The sequence below is a fragment of the Megascapheus bottae genome, chromosome 9 (assembly GCF_031878675.1).
Source record: "Megascapheus bottae isolate mThoBot1 chromosome 9, mThoBot2.hap1, whole genome shotgun sequence".
Classification (NCBI taxonomy): domain Eukaryota; kingdom Metazoa; phylum Chordata; class Mammalia; order Rodentia; family Geomyidae; genus Megascapheus; species Megascapheus bottae.
The window spans coordinates 900,345-920,184 of NC_143517.1; the positions used below are offsets into that span (position 1 = coordinate 900,345).

Genomic DNA, 19,840 nt, shown 5'->3' on the forward strand with positions numbered 1-19,840 from the left:
TTTCGGTATTTTGATGTATTTCATGACTTTGACTTTACTTACCACTACTGGGAAGGTTAATATACATCAAATTTTTATTCTTTTGAAGATGTTCTTAGCTAGACAGTGGTGACTCTCACCTGTAATCCTAGCTACTCAGGAGGATCAAGAGATCTGAGGATCAGACCTGAAGATCAAGCTAGCCCAGTCAGGAAAATCTATGTGACTATTATCTCCCACACCTTTGCCTCCACACCCCCCTCTTTATTGCGCGCGTGCGCGCACGCGCACATACACACACACACACACACACACACACACACACACACACACACACACAGTGGAATTGTGGTTCAGGTGGTAGAGTGGTAACCTTTAGCAAAAAAAAAGCTAAGGACAGCACTCACCCTGAGTTCAAGCCCACATATCATTATCATCATCATCATAATAGGGCTGGGAGTTTGGCCTAATGGTAGAGTGCTTGCCTAGCATACACAAAGACTGGTGTTTGATTCCTAAGTACCACATACATAGAAAAGCTGGAAGTGGGAAGTGGGGCTGTGACTCCAGGGGTAGGGCAGTGGTCTGGTGGTCTTGAGCTGAAGAGCTCAGAGACAGCACCCAGGCTTGGAGTTCAAGAAGACGAAGAAGACAAAGACGAAGAAGAAGAGGAAGAGGAAGAAAGAAAGACGGAGGGAGAGGGAGAGGGAGGGAAAGGGAGAGGGAGAGGGAGAAAGAGAAACAAGAAGTGGTTGTATGGCTCAAGTAGTTGAGTGCTAGCCTTGAGGAAAGCCCAAGGACAGTGCTCAGGATTGGAAAAAATAATAATAATATGCTCTGGCGTTTAAATTGCCATTATCTTTAGTGTTCTCTCTGTTATATTATGGTATCATTACAAGCCCAGCTGGGTATTTGTTTTTGTTCCTGTTTCTTAAATTAGTGCAGAAAAGTAGTCACTAAATTGCAAAATCACTCCTTCCTCCATTTTATTATTCTGGAATTCCCAATAGGCCTATATTAGTGCTTCTCATTCTGCCCACTGTATATTTTCACCCCTCTTGTATTTTTTTTTCTTTCAACTCTTAAGCTATTTTCTGGGTGACCTATCCAGAAATGTATATGGTAACCTAAATCCCATATACACATGGTTCTGATCAAATGTAGCTTTTAAGACCAGGAGCATACCCTAGTGGTAGAGTGCTTACCTAACATGCATGAAGCCCTGGGTTCAATTCCTCAGTACCACATACACAGAAAAAGCCAGAAGTGGTACTGTGACTCAAGTTGCAGAGCACTGTCCTTGAGCAAAAAAGTGTCCAAGGACAGTGCCTAGGCCCTCAGTTGAAGCCCCAGGACTGACAAAAAGTGTAGCTTTTACACAGTTGGTTAATTTGTCTTTTCAACAAGTATAGTTTCCCTTTCTAAAACTTCTGTTTTATTCTTTTTTAAATCTTCCAAGTAATTTTGTATAGCTCTTGTCCGCTATTAATATGTGATTTTTATGTTTCAAAAGTATTTGCTCTTAATTTTGTACCTATTAATTCTAATATCTTGTGTACTCAGTAGGTCCTCAGTTTGGGGATGTTTTGTTTTGGTTTATTTTGCATATTCCTATACCAGGGCTTCACCCCAGGGCCTTACACTCTCATTAGGCTTTCTTGACCCCAGGTTTCTCTTAGCACTGCCATTCTACCATTTGAACCGCATCTCCAGGCTGGCATTTTGCTGGTTAATTGGAGACGAAGTCTGGAAAACTTTTCTGCCTGGCATTGTTTTGAACTGAGATCCTCAAAGTAACTAGTATTATATATGTGAGCCACCAACACCTGGCTTCAGTTATTTTTTCAGACTCTTCCTACATCATAATTGTATTTGATAATTTTTATGGGGGACACCATTGATCTTCCTTCATGACACACTGGTAATCCAATAATAATGCTTTGTTCCTACTAAGATTTCCATTTGCTTCTCTTTTCTCTTACAAACTATACTTCCCTGTTCACTTAGAACATTTCACTATGAAGTATAGAGGTTTTTGTTTTGTTTTGTTTCTGTTGGTCATGGGTCTTGAGCTCTGGGCCTGGGCGTTGTTCCTGAGCTCCTCAGCTCATGATTACCACCCTTCCTCTTGAGCCACAGTGCTACTTCCAGTTTTCTGGTAGTTAATTGGAGATAAGAGTCTCACAGACTTTAGTGCCCAGCTGGCTTTGAACCATGATCCTCAGATCTCAGCCTCCTGAGTAGCTAGGATTATAGGCGTGAGCCACTGTACCCAGCAGAAGTATAGAGTTTTTGTTCCTTTTACTGGTGTAGCACTTAACACTCATTACTTCAGAGGTTCATTATTTGCTCATCATTTGTTCTTTTTTTATATATTCTTCAACATTGTTTTCTGTCCCACAATCTATTTTGTAATATAGTTTTCTAAATTTTTAAGCTCTAAGAGATGCCTTTTGAAGATGTTTCATTTTGTTATAAGACTTTATCAAAATAAAAAACTACATAAAAATAAATTTATCAAGGTGAATGAGAACAATTCTTATATGCTGTGAAAACTACAAACATTGCCAACATAAATTTTTAAAAAAAAGGTCCAAAGTAAATGACAAATTAGAGGATGGTCATCATTTAAATTTTGCTTAGGATTTCATGATAATAGACAATTGTGTGTCGATTTTGTGGCTAATGATCTGAATGCACACATGTCTAAATCAAAGCAATAGATACATAAGACCAACTTCATTTGCCTTCACTCAACCATTTATAAGATGACTATAGTGGATTTCTAATAAAACAGAAGGAAATCTGATCTCTTTTTCTCTTCAAAGACTAAATTTTTTTTTTAAATAGACTGTGCCTTCTAGTGCAAGATGCCTATGGAATGTTTGGTGAAGTACACATGGAGAGAGCTGTCTCAAAGATCAGACAGTTGGAAGGGAAGTCCTGCAGCCTGACTGGAGTGAAGGTTCTACAGAAGGCCACCAGAGTAAGGTAAGGACATTCTAGAAAATTATACAGTTTGCTACAGTTCTTTCATTGGTCTTTGATCTCTAATTTTATCTTTAAAAACAATGTGCTGTGATCATCCCAGCATTGCCTATGAAATAAGGGTGAGTTGAACCTATAAAATACCTTTAGGGAACCATAATGGATAATATAAAGAATCATGCATGTTTAGTGACTCATAATTTTATTGAAATTAATAAGGAAAATAGGGATTAAAAATAAGTCTCTGGCCAGGAGTTTGGCCTAGTGATAGAGTGCTTGCTTAGCTTGCACAAAGGCCCAGGTCAAATTCCTTGATACCACATACATAGAAAAGCTAGAAGTGGTGCTATGGCTCAAGTGGTAGAGCAATAGCCTTGAGAAAGCCCAAGGACAGTGCCCAGGCCCTGATGTCAGGCCCTATAACTGGCAAAAAAATAAAAATAAAAGTAAGTCTCCTGGATATAATATCTAAATGAAATCATATGTCTAGTACAAAAAGTAGTGCTTACATTTGTATCACAAGAATGTATCATTTTGGTTTTCAGAGTTTGTGGTCCCTTTATAGAAATTAATGAATTTTAGGAACAGTTAAATTGCTAATGCAATACTATTTCAGAGTAGAATAAGGATAGCAAGATGCGAGAATATGTAATTGCTCATTAGTAGTGTTTGCTCATTGATTCTATCTGTCCTACTGTATGGCTAGAGACCTAATCTATGGGAACAACCTTCAGGAAACTGGCTTCTGTCTCTCTGATTTTCCCAAGTGGTTCTCTGCCTCTGCCTCACCAGTTGACTAGAATTCTCAGGATCCTATAACTGGCTAATATAGTCTGTAATAAAGTGAAATAAGCTAGAAAGAAGACAAACATTAAATATAATATATGTATATATATATATATGGTTTTCAGTTTTAAAGATTTGTTTTCTGTGTGTTTTTCTAGCTATAGTAATAATAATAATAATAATAATATCTTTGCACAACAGCTTACGTAAATAAAAATCTAATTTAGTGAAAAAGACCTTCTGAACTTTAAGCAAAACTCTTAAGTTGTTTTGTTGTGTTTTCCATAGTAAGCAAGCTCATTCACTGTCAGTATATGACACTTTTCCCTAAATATTTTACATAGACTTAGGTACAATAATACATAGATCTGTGGCTGTTAACTCTCCAATAATCATCCTAATCTATGAAAAAGAACCACCTTTTTTTTTTTGGTCAGTCATGGGGCTTGAACTCTGGGGCCTTGCTCGGCACTGTCCCTGAGCTCTTCAGCTCAAGGCTACTGTCCCACCCCTTGAGTCACAGCCCCATTTCCCATTTTCTAATTGATTAATTGGAGATAAGAGTCTCGTTCTTTGGTGCCCGGGCTGGCTTTGGATTGAGATCCTCAAATCTCAGTCTCCTGAGTAGCTAGGATTATAGGTATGAGCCACTGGGGCTGGCCAAGAAGAAACAGTTGTTTTGATAAAACTATGCTAGCATATGATTAGTTTAAACAGTAAATTGGGACTTTGCAATTTAGTTATACTATTCAAGTAGTGATACTTTAGCTCTCTTGATATTTATTGATATTTTGTTTAATAATAGTATTATCTGAGTTCATAGTAGGATCTAAGAGGAAGGAAGCCCATCATAAGTATAATATTTTGATTTGAATACTGTTAGCATTCCATGGCAGTTTCCATTAAGACCTTTCTGATATGACCATTCTAAACCATGAATAATTTACTGAACAGTTTTCATAATTGAACTCAGTAAGCAGAAAGTTTTCATGTAGGCCTCAGCCACGTGACCTGTCTGCTTTTTCTATGGCCCCAAGACCTTATTTTCCTGGAACATCATTAACAAATCTCTTTATTAGTCCTGAGTAAATACAAAAATGTTGTATTGGTTATATAGATGTATCTTACAACAAGTGCTTCCTTTTTTGGTTTTTGTTTTTAATAAAAAGTAACTGCATTATAACATAACTGGATTATGGGGAAGCTACAACCCTGCGGTGAAAAGGGTCAGTTTGACCTGATGTTAGAAAGCATATCTAGACATGAAAAAAGGGGTACTGGGACATATGAACCCTGTCCTCATTAAAGACGAATCTCATACAAGTTGTCTTAAAATATTCTTCATAAGCAGTTTCAGACTTGCCACCACCCATAGAGTTTATGGTTTTTTTTACCATCCTGTACCTAAGATTTAACCTAGTTTTTGTGCATTTCTTTGGATATGTTACTACCATCTACATTTCCATGGGAAATACACTCAGTTCAAATAAGTCTTTTGCTAACAAACTTCTTAAGGCCTCACATGTGCTGGAGAAATGATTGCTCCCAGTCTGATTTACTAATAAACTTCTAGTCCCTTTTCCATATTTAAGTTGATGATACAATATTTGGTGCTTTTTTAGACTAGGATTCATTTATTTTATGCATTTAACTTTATACTGGCTTATAGCCACCCATATAAATATTTAGTGTCATTTTGTTCTTTTGGAAGCTACATTTCTTCAAAACAAATTATTAAATTGTTTTGGAATGCTGGATATTATAATTGCCTATTAGTGACATCATCCATTGTCACTCATCCACCCATGGCCTAGTAAACACAATATTGTTTCTCCAGGTTTTTTGTCCTAAAATATTATGTTTCATAGCAACCCTCATAAACTTTAAAATCTACTTCTTGAAAACCTTAACAAAATATGCTTCTAAAAATAAGCTAAAATGGCTAATTTTTAAATACTAGTATCAAATATAAAAATAACTTTGCAGTTGAAAGATAGTTACAAATTTGGGGTAGACTGTAGAGTCTTTTAGATCTTTATATAGTCTACTAGATTTCCTCTGGCCTATAGGAAAAGTGATGGAGCATTACTTATCCCTTCTTGCTTATTTGATGGCCACATGGGAAAAGTGGTGGCAAAGGCTAATCCTCGCTTCTCGAGGTCCCTAGCCTCAGTTGAGAAAGGTTGCCCAAGATTGCCCACATAGCCTTTGTTTTCCTCTGAAAGGTGGACTTCATAGTTTATATTGGTGGGCCAAACTGGCCAGTTTTCAAAACCTGGCAAGACAAGCCACTGGCTCAATCTAGGCCTTTCCTCCAGAGCTCTCACTGCATATTGTCCAAAGACTTTCTTCCAAGGATAAGTGCCTAGCCTTTGTCCTCCTAATGCCCTGGGCTGCTTAGCAGTCCAGCATACCGAACTTAAAAGAGAAATCACATTGTTTTGGTACCATAGTACTGTATTTGAACTTTAACATCCTTACTGATTTGCTTGTTTGTTTGTGGTGTTTGAGTTTGAACTCAGAGTTTTTTAATTGTTAGGCAGGTACTCTGCCACTGCGTAACATATCTTGTCTTTTCTTATGCTGGTCTTTTTTTTTTTTTTGCATCCAACGTTCATTTCTTTATGTTTATTTTTTTATATTTTTTATTGTAATTAGTAAAAGGGTTACATGATATTTGCCAGATAGAAGGTGCGTTAATTCACATACATTGATACCCTTTCACATGTCTTGGTACCAATTACCCTCCCCCCCCAATCCCCCCACCCCGTCTTGGTTTTCCCCCCTTCCCTATCAAATGTCAAATAACCAAATACAAATAAATTCAATATATCAGATAACAAAGTGAGGTACTGTAACAACATGAGATACCCAAGGGACAGCAAAGGAGATGAGAGATAACATAGTACATTAAGGACAACAGTCATTCGTTATATGGCTTTTATTTCAATATCCTGGAGGTCCTTTCAATTACCTTCATACTATATGGCCTTATGTATCAAGGTTTTGCTCTATTGCAGATCTCTGCTAGTAGAACCCAAGGTTTCTACTGGCTATGACAAATGAGGGAAACCATTGAGCCTATGTTCCTTTGAGTCTGGCTTACTTCACTTAATATGATTTTTTCTAAGTCTTTCCATTTCCTAACAAACGGGGCGATGTCGTTTTTTCTGACAGCAGCATAGAATTCCATTGTGTACAAATACCACATCTTGTTGATCCACTCATCAACTGAGGGACATCTAGGTTGGTTCCATATCTTTGCTATGGTGAATAATGCTGCAATGAACATTGTTGTGCTAGTGGATTTAGTATGCCCCAGATTCTGGATGGTTGGGTAAATGCCAAGTAGTGGAATTGCTGGGTCATAGGGGAGTTCTGTGTTTAGCCTTTTGAGGCACTGCCATACTGCTTTCCATAGTGGTTGAATGAGTTTGCACTCCCACCAACAGTGTAGTAGTGATCCCTCCTGGCCACATCCCCTCCAGCATCTGTTATTATTCCTTTTCCTGATCCTGGCCATTCTAACTGGAGTGAGGTGGAATCTTAGCGTTGTTTTGATTTGCATTTCCTTTATGACCAGAGATGTGGAGCATTTCTTCATGTGTCTATAGGCCATTTTTGTTTCTTATTCAGAGAAGACTCTCTTTAAGTCTTTGGCCCATTTTTTAATGGGATGGTTGTTACTTTGGAGATTAGTTTTGGAGTGATTCAATTTTTGGAGCTGTTGATATATTTTAGATATGAGGCCTTTGTCCGTTTTTGGTTGGTGAAGCCAACTCTGTGGTGAAGCCCACTCTGTGGGCTTCCTAATTAATTTACTAGCTATGTCCTTTGCCATACAAAAGCTCTGCAGTTTAATGCAGTCCCACTTATCCAGCCTTTCTGTCATTTGTTGTGATTCATGGTCCTTATTAAGAAAGTTTCGACCTGTGCCAAGGAAGCCTAGTGATCTCCTATTCTTTCTTGTAAAGTTTTCAGTATGTCAGCTTTTACCTCCTGGTCTTTGATCCATTTGGAGTTAATTCTAGTGCAGGGTGATAAAGAAGGATCCATTATGCTGGTCATTTTGAGATAATCTTGCCAGAACACATGTCTGGATCCATTTATTTTAGGCTTCTTGTTGCAGCTGGGATGATGAGCGAATGTCCCCTATCCAGCTTCTTGACTTTTTCTGCCTTTGATGACCTAGAACCATAGTCCTCTCAATCCCAGTGTTCTATAGGCACCTATTTTGACAGGTGTGCATTGCACCCTCATGCCTATCTACTGGTTGAGACTAGGTTTCAAGCCTGAAACTACAGTCCTCCTGATATCAGTCTCCAAAGCAGCTAGAATTACAGGGATGAGCCGCTGACCCCCAACTTTACTGTGATTATTATATGATCTATTTCTTATATAATGGGACAGGAGTGAAAAAGAGAACAAATATGCTAAAATACATTTATTTTAGGTATGGAAACAAAACCTAATAAAGTAATGTTTTACAGCAAAATGAAGTAAGTTATTTCAGTTCATAAATCCTTTAAAAAAAACTTTGTAATTTGTTAAACTAGTAATACTAATCTCTTGGTCTAAAACAGACTATTAATTTATAGATGCTATTTTTTTTTTTGCCAGTCCTGGGCTTGAGCTCAGGGCCTGAGCACTGTCCTTGGACTTTCTCAAGGCTAGAGCTCTACCACTTGAGCCTCAGCACCACTTCTGACTTTTTTCTATGTATGTGGTACCGAGGAATCGAACCCGGGTCTTCATGCATGCTAGGCAAGCACTTTAACCACTAGGCCAAACTCCCGGCCCCTATAGATGCTATTTTATGTAGACTTTTAAACGATCCTTTTAGTAAAGTCATCCATTTTCTTTTTCTTCTTTTTTTGTCGTTCATGGAACTTGAACTTTGGGCCTGAGCACTGTCCTTGAGCTCTTCAGCTCAAGGCTAGTACCACTTGAGCCACAGCACCTGTTCTGGTTTTCTGGTGGTTAATTGGAGATAAGAGTCTCATAAATTTTTTGTGCCTGGCTGGCTTTGAACTGCAATCCTCAGCCTCCTGAGTAGCTAGGATTACAGAAGTGAGCCACCAGCACCCAGCTAGTCTCTCATTTTCTTGAAGAATATTTAGTTAGTACTCAATGTATAGAGATAGTTTTTCCTCAGTGCTGAAAGTGACAAAGGCAACAACTGACTTATTCTTTGACCTAGAAATGCTACCCTTTGAGCCAGAAACAGAGTAGGCATAGTAATGGGACAGTTGGTTGGTGATTTAAGTGACTATGTAGGTATTAGCTGACTGTTTTCAAAAGACTTAATAAAAGAGGCAAGAGCAAATGCTTTAAACAGCTTGAAACAGCAGAAAGACAAGTCTCTTCACATTGATATATTACAAGATGTTACAAGATCTGTGACTAGTTAAAAGTAGAATTAAGAGTGATACATGCAAAAGAGAAAGTACAGGGATTTGTTTGAGGGGGAAAATAGGATAACTCATGTTGGGCAGTGTGGCTCACACTCAAAATCCAAGCACTCATATGGCAGTGTCAGAAAGATCACCAAATTGTAGACGAGTTTAGATTTTTTGTATGTTTGTTTGTTGAGACTCTATTTCAGAAAACAAAATGAGAAAAGGGAAGGGAAAAAGGAGGAAAAGTAATTGTGTCATTTATTCAGCAAACATTAAAGATCTCTTAGTGCTGTGTCCCTGGCTAGTTAGTGGTGGTAAGTTATATGCTATTCTAGATTTGGGAGATTTACCCCAAACCAAAATATGTCATGTTATAAAATCAGTTAGATAAAACTTTAAACCCTAATATTAGGGTATTTTACATTTTCCGGGGTGGGGGGGGGGGACGGTGTTAGTTATAGAGTTTTTAAGAGAGGGAAGAAGTGATTTAAAAAATTAAAATGAGCCAGGCATGGTGGCTCATACCTGTAATCCTAGTTACTCAGAAGGCTGAGAGCTGAGGATCACAGTTCAAAATCAGCCAGGGCACTGAAGTCCTGAGACTCTTACCACCAATTAACCACTACAAAACCAGAAGTGGTGCTGTGGCTCCAGGGGTAGGGTAGTAGCTTTGAGCTAAAGAGCTCAGGGACAACGCCCAGGCCCAGAGTTCAAGCCCCATGACAACTGGAAAAAAATAAATAAGATTATCCTTACTATTGTCAAAAAGTGGAGATACGATAGGATGAAAACTTCAAAAGAACAAAACAAGTTGCCAATTAATTTTGTTGATGTTCTGGTGTGTACAGAGCTCTCTTAGGAGCAGTGGCATAAGCTAAGTACAAACCAACCCACAGGGTGATCCTAGAACTCCCAGAGCAGTGTGGAACTGGGAGGATACTTACAGAGACAGCCCCAAAGGCCTAGGCCTGAGGGCAGTCCCTGTTGGGGCTGATCTGAGGGTAGGATAAGGTGTAGTAACCTGAAAGAGAAGAGGAAAGCCTTGGGCCAATGATTAGAATTAAGCAGAGAAAGAAGACCAGTCCATAGTATAAATCACTATTTTACGCCCTGGAAAGAATGGTAGAAGTTAAAGAGAGGTCACTGCCCTGGTCAGCTTTAATGGTGGGGTAAAGGATTAGGGCATTTGCATTGTGTGATTTTTTTTGCATACATTTGTAGTTTTAACTGTCCTATGTAGTCATGGCAAAAGTTGGTAAAGAAGGGGTAGACTATGCTCTCCTCCTGTCTTACAGAGGAGGCCCAAGTCAGAGATAGGGTGGCTAGTGAGAGGACTCTGGACAGGGCTCCACATATGCAGATCATGACCTTTTTTGGAAGGAAAGTAAAGCATCCCAAAAGCAAGTGCTGACTGGGGAGAGCCAATGTGTGCAAGAGAAACAAGAGTGGACATATCCTGCAAAAACTTTGGGGCATTTTGTATTTTCTCTGTGCCGTGTGTTTCCTGCCAATAGTATTTCAAGTCAAATTAAATTTTCCATGGTCTTTTATGAGTAGAGTACTGTGGTTCATACTTCACTATTGTACAGAGAAACATAAATAACAATAAAACCTCAGTAGTTGGGCATCTACTTTTTTTTTGGCTGTTTATGTAGTAATGTGTTATCTTACATTCTGGTGTACCTTTCTATTGATAGCATTTCTTATAGACTTGATTGTGTACCTGAGCAGTACAATCCTTCTTTCTCTGCTGTGGTGTTTTCTGTTTCAAGGATTTACGCATATCCTTTGTATGGTAAAATGTTTTTTAACATGGATTCAAGAAACCTGGCTTTGTAGCTCTGTTCCAAATACCAGTAGATATGGCACCAGTCTGAAAATAAAAGAACCAGATAAAATAATCTTTAAGACTCTTTAGAGTTTGAGGCTCTTCCTTTGCCTTTTAAACTGTGTAAAGTGAACTTCTGTTTTAGCTTTGTATAAATAGATACCTTTTCTACTTGAACATCTTTTCCTTATGAGAGAGCTTAGTTGTTTAAACAGTTTTCTTACAGATAAACTGGCAGATCTGTATCTGTTTGACAGATGTATAACATACGTTTTTGGCTAAGTATACTAAACATAGTTGAAAGTTCTTTATTATAATAGCCGGTTCTGATCATCAAACTCTGACTTTTTCCCCCATCTTCCTTCCCACAGCACTGGGGATGAAGCCAGGGTCTTACTCATATTAATCAAGTGTCATTGGGCTTCACCCTCAGTCTTTAGAGACAGTGTATATGTGAGTGCATGTGTATGTATCTAATAACATTTTTTGGGGGGTAATACAACCTCAACAAAACATTTCCTTTGAAATAGCTCTATTTTTAGGACAATGAAATCTATTTTCCTAACAACCATCTGCTTGATTACTTCGTTTCTGACCACTTTTGGTTTTTCTGTGAACTCACAATTGTTTTTATTAATGATTATAACTAAAGATTAACTGGGCTGATCTTTTTTTTTTTTTAGACCCTAGGGACTGAACTCAGGGCCTAAGCACTGTCCTTAGGCTTTCCTCAAGGCTAGAACTCACCCACTTGAGACACAGCCCCACTTCCAGCGTTTCTATGTATGTGGTACCAAGGAATCGAACCTGGGTCTTCATGCATGCGAGGCAAGCACTGTGTCACTGCCAAACACCCGGGCCATCATTTTTTTTATTTTAAGGAAATACATTTTAAAAGTGTGAGGTCCTAGCACCAAGTCACAGAAATCATAGTTAGAATTTATAACCCTCCAAAGGCTTCAAGTGTTTGCTCATCCTTTGTTTATTTGTTGTTTTACTAGACTCACACTAATTCTAACATCAGGAAGTCTTTATTGACTTAGTTTTAACCTAGCTGGTTAAAATTAGAGCTTAAGGGCGGGAGTTTGGCCTAGTGGTAGAGTGCTTGCCCAGCATACATGAAGAGCTGGATTTGATTCCTCGGTACCACATATGTAGAAAAAAGTCGGAAGTGGTGCTGTGGCTCAAGTGGTAGAGCTCTAGCCTAGAGAAAGTTCAAGGACAGAGCTCGGGCCCTGAGCTCAAGCCCAGGACTGGCACCAAAAAAAAAAAAAAAATTTTTTTTTAAATTAGAGCTTAACTATTTACCATAGCAAAGATATGGAACCAACCCAGATGTCCCTCAGTTGATGAGTGGATCAACAAGATGTGGTATTTGTACACAATGGAATTCTATGTTGCTGTCAGAAAGAATGACATCGCCCCATTTGTTAGGAAATGGAAAGACTTAGAAAAAAATCATATTAAGTGAAGTAAGCCAGACTCAAAGGAACATAGGCTCAATGGTTTCCCTCATTTGTCATAATCAGTAGAAACCTTGGCCTCTCCTAGCAGAGATTTGCAATAGAGCAAAACCTAGATACATAAGGCCATATAGTATAACACTAAATGAAAGGACCTCTAGGATATAGAAACAAAAGCCATATAATGAGTGATTGTTGTCCTAAATGTACTATGTTATCTTTCATCTCTTTTGCTGTCCCTTGGTTATCTCATATTGTTACAGTATCTCACTTTGTTATCTGATATATTGGATATATTTATATTTGGTTATTTGAAATTGGATAGGGAAGGGGGGAAAACAAGATGGGGGTGGGGGTGGGAGAGAGGGAAATGGGGACCAAGACATGAGAAAGGGTATCAATGTATGTGAAGTAATGCACCTTCTATCTGGTGAATATAATGTAACCCTTCTATTAATTACAATAAAAAAATATATGAAAAAAATTAGAGCTTAAAAGTTTGTTGTTGTTTTGTAGTGCTGGATTTTAAACTCCAAAATAGTTTTGACATCATTTTCACATAAGACAGTGAAAAAAAAGTGAAGAAGTTTCACCTTCCATTTATAATGATTCATTTTCTCATTATTATAAGAAGAAAATATGCAGAAATTTCGTAACCTGAGCAATATCAAAAACTCAAACTTTAGCTTCTTCTGTTTCTTTGTATCTGTTTGTGTGTTTAATTTATTTTTAGTATGCCAAACACTATGAATTGATTTCTTTATTTCTGAAATTCACCCTCTTTAAATAAATTCTGTATTCTTATACTCTGATGATATATACAATTTAATAGTGTATTGGCTTAGTTTTGAGGTTTGGGGCTAGATGTGGTAGTACTAATTCTAGCATTTGGGAAGCTGAGACAGGAAGATCATGTTTTCAAAGCAAGACTAGATAATAAATCCCTGTCTTAAAATAATAAACTTTTGATATTAATATAAACTCACATAAACCTTTACATTCCTTTTCTTTCTTTCTTTTCCTTTTATTTTATTTTATTTTATTTTTTTTGAGTCATGGGGCTTGAACTCAGCTGGGGCGCTGTCCCTGAGCTCTTCAGCTCAAGGCTACCACCTTACTCTTGAGCCAAGCCCCACTTCCCACTTTCTAGAGGTTAATTGGAGATGAGAGTCTCAGGTCCTTTTGTGCCCAGGCTGACTTTGAACCTTGATCCTCAGATCTCAGCCTTCTGAATAGCTAGGATTACAGGCCTGAGCCACTGTGCCCTACTTTCTTTCTTTCTAAATAGATTTGAATGAGAGATGTCTAATCTTTCATAATATTTGTAAAGAATCATTGGAAATACTAAAAATAGTTGTTTAATGCCTCTAAATATAGTAACACATTTACTCTGTGTTTTTTATTTCTTAATTTATTCTGATATTAGAATTACCATGTTATTTAAAAATCGTATTTCCTTTACATTGTCTTAATATGTTAATAGTATTTATACATTTACCAATAGACATTATTACATAAGGAAATTCTGCTCTTAACTACATACATGTAGCTCTCCCAGCATCTTGTGGGGTCAGAGTCTGTGGATGAAGTCAGCACCAATTCTAAGCCATTTCTGCTGTAGTAGGCAGCAGATAAAGACTTTTGCAGCTGTAGGTGGGCATCCCCTCCTTTACCTTGGTCACAGGTTAGGCAGGGCTCATAAGTTCTTTCAGTTTGTTAGTCAAAGCCTGTGGAAAGCATTCTATTGTAGTACAGTGAGCTTTACTCTTCCACCCATTAGCTTATTTTCTCAAGATGTTTTGACCAAAAATGTACCGAAAAGGTCCAAATGTTGATTTAATTTTTGACACCTCCCCCAAACAGCATAGCCTTCACTAAAAAAGTGAATCAATAAATGATGAAATTGAAACTAAAGCAAACTAAAAGAACAAAAATAAAGATAGTAAAAACTCTGAAAAGTAGCTCTGGCCATCAGGCTTGGTTGTGCCTAGCTACTCAGGAGGCTGAGATCTGAGGATCAAGGTTCAAAGCCAGCCCGGGCACAAAAGGACCTGAGACTCTTATCTCCAATTAACCTCTAGAAAATGGGAAGTGGGGCTTGGCTCAAGAGTAGGGTGGTATCCTTGAGCTGAAGAGCTCAGGGACAGTGCCCAGGCTGAGTTCAAGCCCCATGGCCCACAAAAAAAAAAAAAAAAAAAGTGCCTTTCTCCATTACTACCTATCCCCACATAACTAAAGGACAAAGGCAGAACCTGTGAGCTCAGAAATATTTGACTGTGTAAGGACTTGTAGGACATATTAAGCTGTGGGAGGGGGGGGTACAGTTATAATATTCAGTGCTTATCCTTTGAAATTAAAAAATTTCAGCTGTGGCTGAAAGTGATAGAGTACTATCCTTGGGCAAAAGCACCCAGACCCTGAGTTCAAATCCTATGACCCACAAAAAACAATCAGGTTGGGAGGGAGACTGATGATGAAAGGATGAAGAAGATGAAAGGCTGACATTGATCAAGATTCATTGTTTTCATAAGCTCTTGAATGGTAATTCCTTTGTATAGCTTTTTAAAAATTGTGTGTGTGTGTGTGTGTGTGTGTGTGTGTGTGTGTGTGTGTGTGTGTGTGTGTATTGTGAAGGGGGGGTCAGGAGTGAATGCTTGAACTCTGGGCCTGAGTGCTATCCCTGAGCTCTTCAACTCAAGGCTAGTGCTCTACCCCTTGAGCCACAGCACCACTTCTGGTTTTCTGGTGGTTAATTGGAGATAAGAGTCTGATAGACTTTTGTTCCCAGGCTGGCTTTGAACGGTGATCTTCAGAGTAGCCTGCTGAGTAGCTAGGATTATAGGCATGAGCCACAGGGACCCAGCTTATAAATTTTTAAGAATTATGCAAGAGAGTCCCTGGCCAGAAGGAAGGCAGCTATGATTCAGTGCTGATTCAAGGCTCTAGTCTTTCAATCAGTGTACTTCAGTGAATATATTTTGTTCTTATGTGCACTCACTCATTAATGCTAATTCCATCCTTTGTTATCAGTCAGGAAAAATAACATCTGCTCCTAACTTTTAGAATGCAATGAAATTGTGTACATAAAAGTGTTTTATATAGGGAGTGTGGCCTTGTAGTAGAGTGCTTGCCTAGCATGCACAAAGCTCTGGGTTTGATACCTTGGTTCCACATACACAGAAAAGGCTGGAAGTGGTGTTGTGGCTCAAGTGATAGAGCTCAGACCTTGATAAAGCTCAAGGACAGTGCGCAGACCCTGAACTAAAGCTCCAGGACTGGCCAAAAAAAAAAGAAAAAGAAAAAGAAAAATGGTTTTATATAATAAAACAAGTATCACAAGTAATGGCACATGTCTATAATCCTAGCTAGGTAGGAGGTACAAATGGGAAGACCAGAAATCAAATCCAACCTGGCAAAAAAGTTAATGACACCCTGTCTGATACCTAGTATACCTGTCAACCCAACTATCTGAGAGCATAGGCAGAGAGATTGCCATCCAAGGAGACCATATAAAATAAACAAGCAAAAAGGGCCGGATATGTGGTTTAAATGGTATAAACCTAGACAGTAAAGGCCCCCGCTCAGCCCCAGTAATTACAAAAATAATAATACTTTTAAAGTAATTCTTCTTCTGTTTTGTTTCATTGTTTGTTTTCACCTTTCAAGTGAGCTAAGTAGAGAACTAGTCAAAGCTTTGTTTTACAGCAAATGGGAAGAGGAAGACCAAGAGTAATTTAGAAGAAGAATGAATTTGCAAGTGTTCTTTTTCCAAGGAAGGAAAGCAGTTCAGTTGGCTATTACTGGACCTAGTCAATTCCCTGATAATAATGAAGGGTGAGGGGAGAGTGTTAGATAATGAAGCCAGTGGAATTAAAAATACAGAGGGATTTAATTGAAGCAGTTTAAAATGAAAACAGAAAGAACAGCTGATAGGAAGGCATTAGAAACAAATACCACACATCCCTCCGGGTTTGTAATTTAACCTAGTTAACTACCTCTCTGCATAGTAAGTTTAGAAAGGTTTTTTTTTTTTAATTCAATTGTTCTTTTTCATCTTTTTCTGTTCATCTTTCTACCAGGAGAAAGTCAGTTTTAAAACTTGCTAGTTCTCCTTTTGGGATAGAAATCTAAGAAGAAGTTGTGGAGTTGGTTGTTGAATGAGAGAATGATGAGTGAGAACAATGTTGATGGGTCTGGCCACACAGCCTCCCCACTCAGACCTTTAGGATTCCAGCAGCAAAGTCTGAAAGCTGCTAGAGTAAATGATGACACATACAAGCCTTTCATATAGGTAATGGTTTTTCTCTCCGGTGAATATCCTATATCTGTTAATATGAGGACCCTGGCTAGAAATATGATTTACAAGCACAATGGAACTATTTTTATCTTTTAGACAGAATCTCTTATGTTGACCAAGATAGCCTTGAACTCATTGTCCTCCAGCCTCAGCCTCCTGTTAAATATGTTTTAATTAACTCTGTTCTCAGTTTTATAGTATTGGATTTTAATTTTACATAGAATGCGCTTAAATCCTTATACTTAACTAATAAAGGTATCTTTCTGTTGAGGGGATGCTGAAGGAATAAGAAAAAGAGAGTTTGAGTATCACTATAGTCAGTTTTATTTAACCCTCAAACTAGCTGGAAAGTTAGGTAATATTCTTTGTTTTTTGTTTGTTTGTTTGTTTTTGTTTTTAAGATAAAGACCCTGAAGCTCACTGAGTTAAGTAACATGGCTTCCTTTTTGTGAGCTGGGCCTCTGGCCAGGCTTGTCAAATCCCAAAACCTGTGTTTTTGGTTCTGCAGCTGACATTTCATTACTTCCAGTTTTTAGGGATCCATTTCTATAAATTTCCAACTTGCTTCATGGTTAGAATCCTACGCTCAGAACGGTTATCTGTTCCTTCTAAGTAATGTTGATATTCATATGTATCCTTAGTGTTTCTACTGCTTCAACATAAATAAGCTATCCCAGCTAGAATTTTCCTGAGTAATCAGGAAGAATATTCGATCCATAGTAAATACAATACTGCATTTCCATTGTGGATAATGCAGTATTCATCCACTAATGAAATACATGCTGCTTTTTATTTCAACTAATAGTCTCTTAATATGTTTGAATTGACATTTTTATATTATTTTAAATTTTTAAGCCCAAAAAATTAAAACCATAAATATTATATAAATACCTACAGCAAAAACTTCATGAAACAGAAATATATATATATTTTTTAAACCCACAATATATTGAAGCCACAATAAGTAAATACATAGAGTGAGGAATGACTATAATTACACTGTATGTTTCGGTCTTAGCTAGGTTGTTTTTGTCCATTTCTCAGTTTACTTAGACACTAATGAATGTATGAGCTCTTAAGAAGTACAATTATTATCACTGTTCAAGTATATAAAAGCAACAAGGAAGGTTGTCATGAAGTTGTTAACCTTGGATTACATATTTCTAAAAAGCCTCAAATGAAGAGTTTCACTATTGCCAAACGTTGGTGGCTCATGCCTGATCCTAGCTACTAGGAAACCTGAGATCTGGAAAGTTTGGAAGCCTGCACAAGGAGCAAAGTCCCTAAGATTCTTATCTCTGGTTAACCACCAAAAAAGCCGCAAGTAATGATATGGCTGAAGTGGTAGAATGCTAGCCTTGAGCAAAAGAGTTCAGGAACAGTGTTAAGACCCTGAGTTCAAACCCCTGGACTCCCTACTACTACCACCCCCCAAAAAAGTTTCACTATTCTCTGCAAATGAGATAGTTAGTGCTTGTTGGTTCGCTGTTGAAATAATTAGTATAAATTAAAAGAAGTCTAGTACTCTCTGTTTTTGCCTTACTGTATATTCAATCCAGTAAGCAATTTTCTACACTTTTTGTGTAATACTTTAAACATAACAAAGAGTTCATAATTTGCTTTCTCCATTAAATTTCATATGGTGTCCCTCTCCTCACAGGCATTCAGATTGTGACTGGTTTTACCACATTAGAACAGAGCTATAGCAAATATCTTCATGTGTTTGTTTATTTATTTATTTTAAATTATTTTGTCAGGAAATATAAGAAGCATATAGAAGCTGGGCACTGGTGTCCTAGGCCTATAAAACTTTACTAGTCAAGAGGCTAAGATCTAAGAGGCTAAGAATTGAGATTTGAAGACAGCCCAGACAGGAAAGTCAATGAGACTCCTGTCTTCAGTAAACTACAAACAAAAGCTGGAAGTGGAGCTATGGCTTAGTAGTAGAGCGCTTGCCTTGAGCAAAAGAAGCTTAGGGATAGCACCTAAGCCGAGTTCAAACCATTGGGCCAGAAAAACAACAACAACAAAAATAAAAGCATGTAGTTATAGTGAGTAATGAATAAATAATACCTATTGTTGCTGGGTGCTAGTAGCTCATCCCTATAATCCTAGCTACTCAGGAGATGAGATCTGAAGATCACAGCTTGAAGCCAGCCCAGGCAGGAAAGTCCATGGAGACTCTTATCTTCAAACAATCATAGAAAAAGCTGGAAGTAACCCTGTGGCTCAAGTGGTAGAGTGCTAGGCTTGAGCAAAAGAAGTTCAAGGACAATGCCCTACTCCAAAGTTGAAGCCCCAGGACCAGAAAAAAAAAAAAGAATACCTATTATGATATCATTAATTTAAAGTCAAGGAAGAAAACCATGGCCAGTCTCCAGAAGCCACATACCACATGTCCCCATGTCCCTTCCACTGCATGAACTATATCCTAGATCTTGGTAATTCTGAGGTTTCTTGCATGTGTTTCTCTACAGGTTTTACCGTTTTGTGTGCTTCCTTAAAAATATGTTTAGGTTTGCCTGTTTTTGGACTTCAGAAAGATAACATCATGCTTATACTTCTCTGTGTTTTGTTTCTCTCACCACCAGGCATGCCTGTGGCTGGCTGCACACCAAAGAACCTCCAGCAAGGGGTTGTTCAGTGTGGGAATGTGTTGTATTGTTCACTTTTTTGCTAAAGCCTTTAACTTGGTGAGCTCTTCATTTTGTGCACTGGCCATAATCTGTCTGTGCTGTTATGGGCAGTTTTGGCCTTGATGGTCCACACATGACAAGTCTGTGCTAGGTGTCCTTTAGGTCACCATAGTAAGGAAGTCTCTTCATCATCCTACCAGGCTTTCTTCGGAAAGTGGACATTCAGTGGCTGTTCCTCTTAGCAACTGCAGAGATTTCCCACTGCTACTTTCTTGATAGTTCACATTTAGCACCTTTTCCACATAATAAGTCTCTAGTGGAAACTCCTTGTTGCTTAAACTCAGTTTGTGCTTACTACAAAGGCTAAAAATCTCTTGTTCAGTGTTGGCCATTTATATTTCCTCTTTGGTAAAATACAGTTCAGATATTCGTTTATTTCTTTTGGAATATAGGTTTTTCTTTCC

General features: G+C 38.0%; 1 protein-coding gene across 3 annotated transcripts in view; it reads left to right on the forward strand.

Annotated features, from left to right (window-relative positions):
- Spidr (scaffold protein involved in DNA repair) overlaps positions 1-19,840 on the forward strand; it is a 288,520-nt gene that overhangs the window by 230,753 nt on the left and 37,927 nt on the right. For all 3 annotated transcript variants that reach the window (XM_090338799.1, XM_090338798.1, XM_090338797.1), the window contains one exon: positions 2,830-2,970. In XM_090338799.1, coding sequence (XP_090194925.1) covers positions 2,830-2,970 — 141 coding nt within the window. The remainder of the gene's footprint in view (positions 1-2,829; positions 2,971-19,840) is intronic.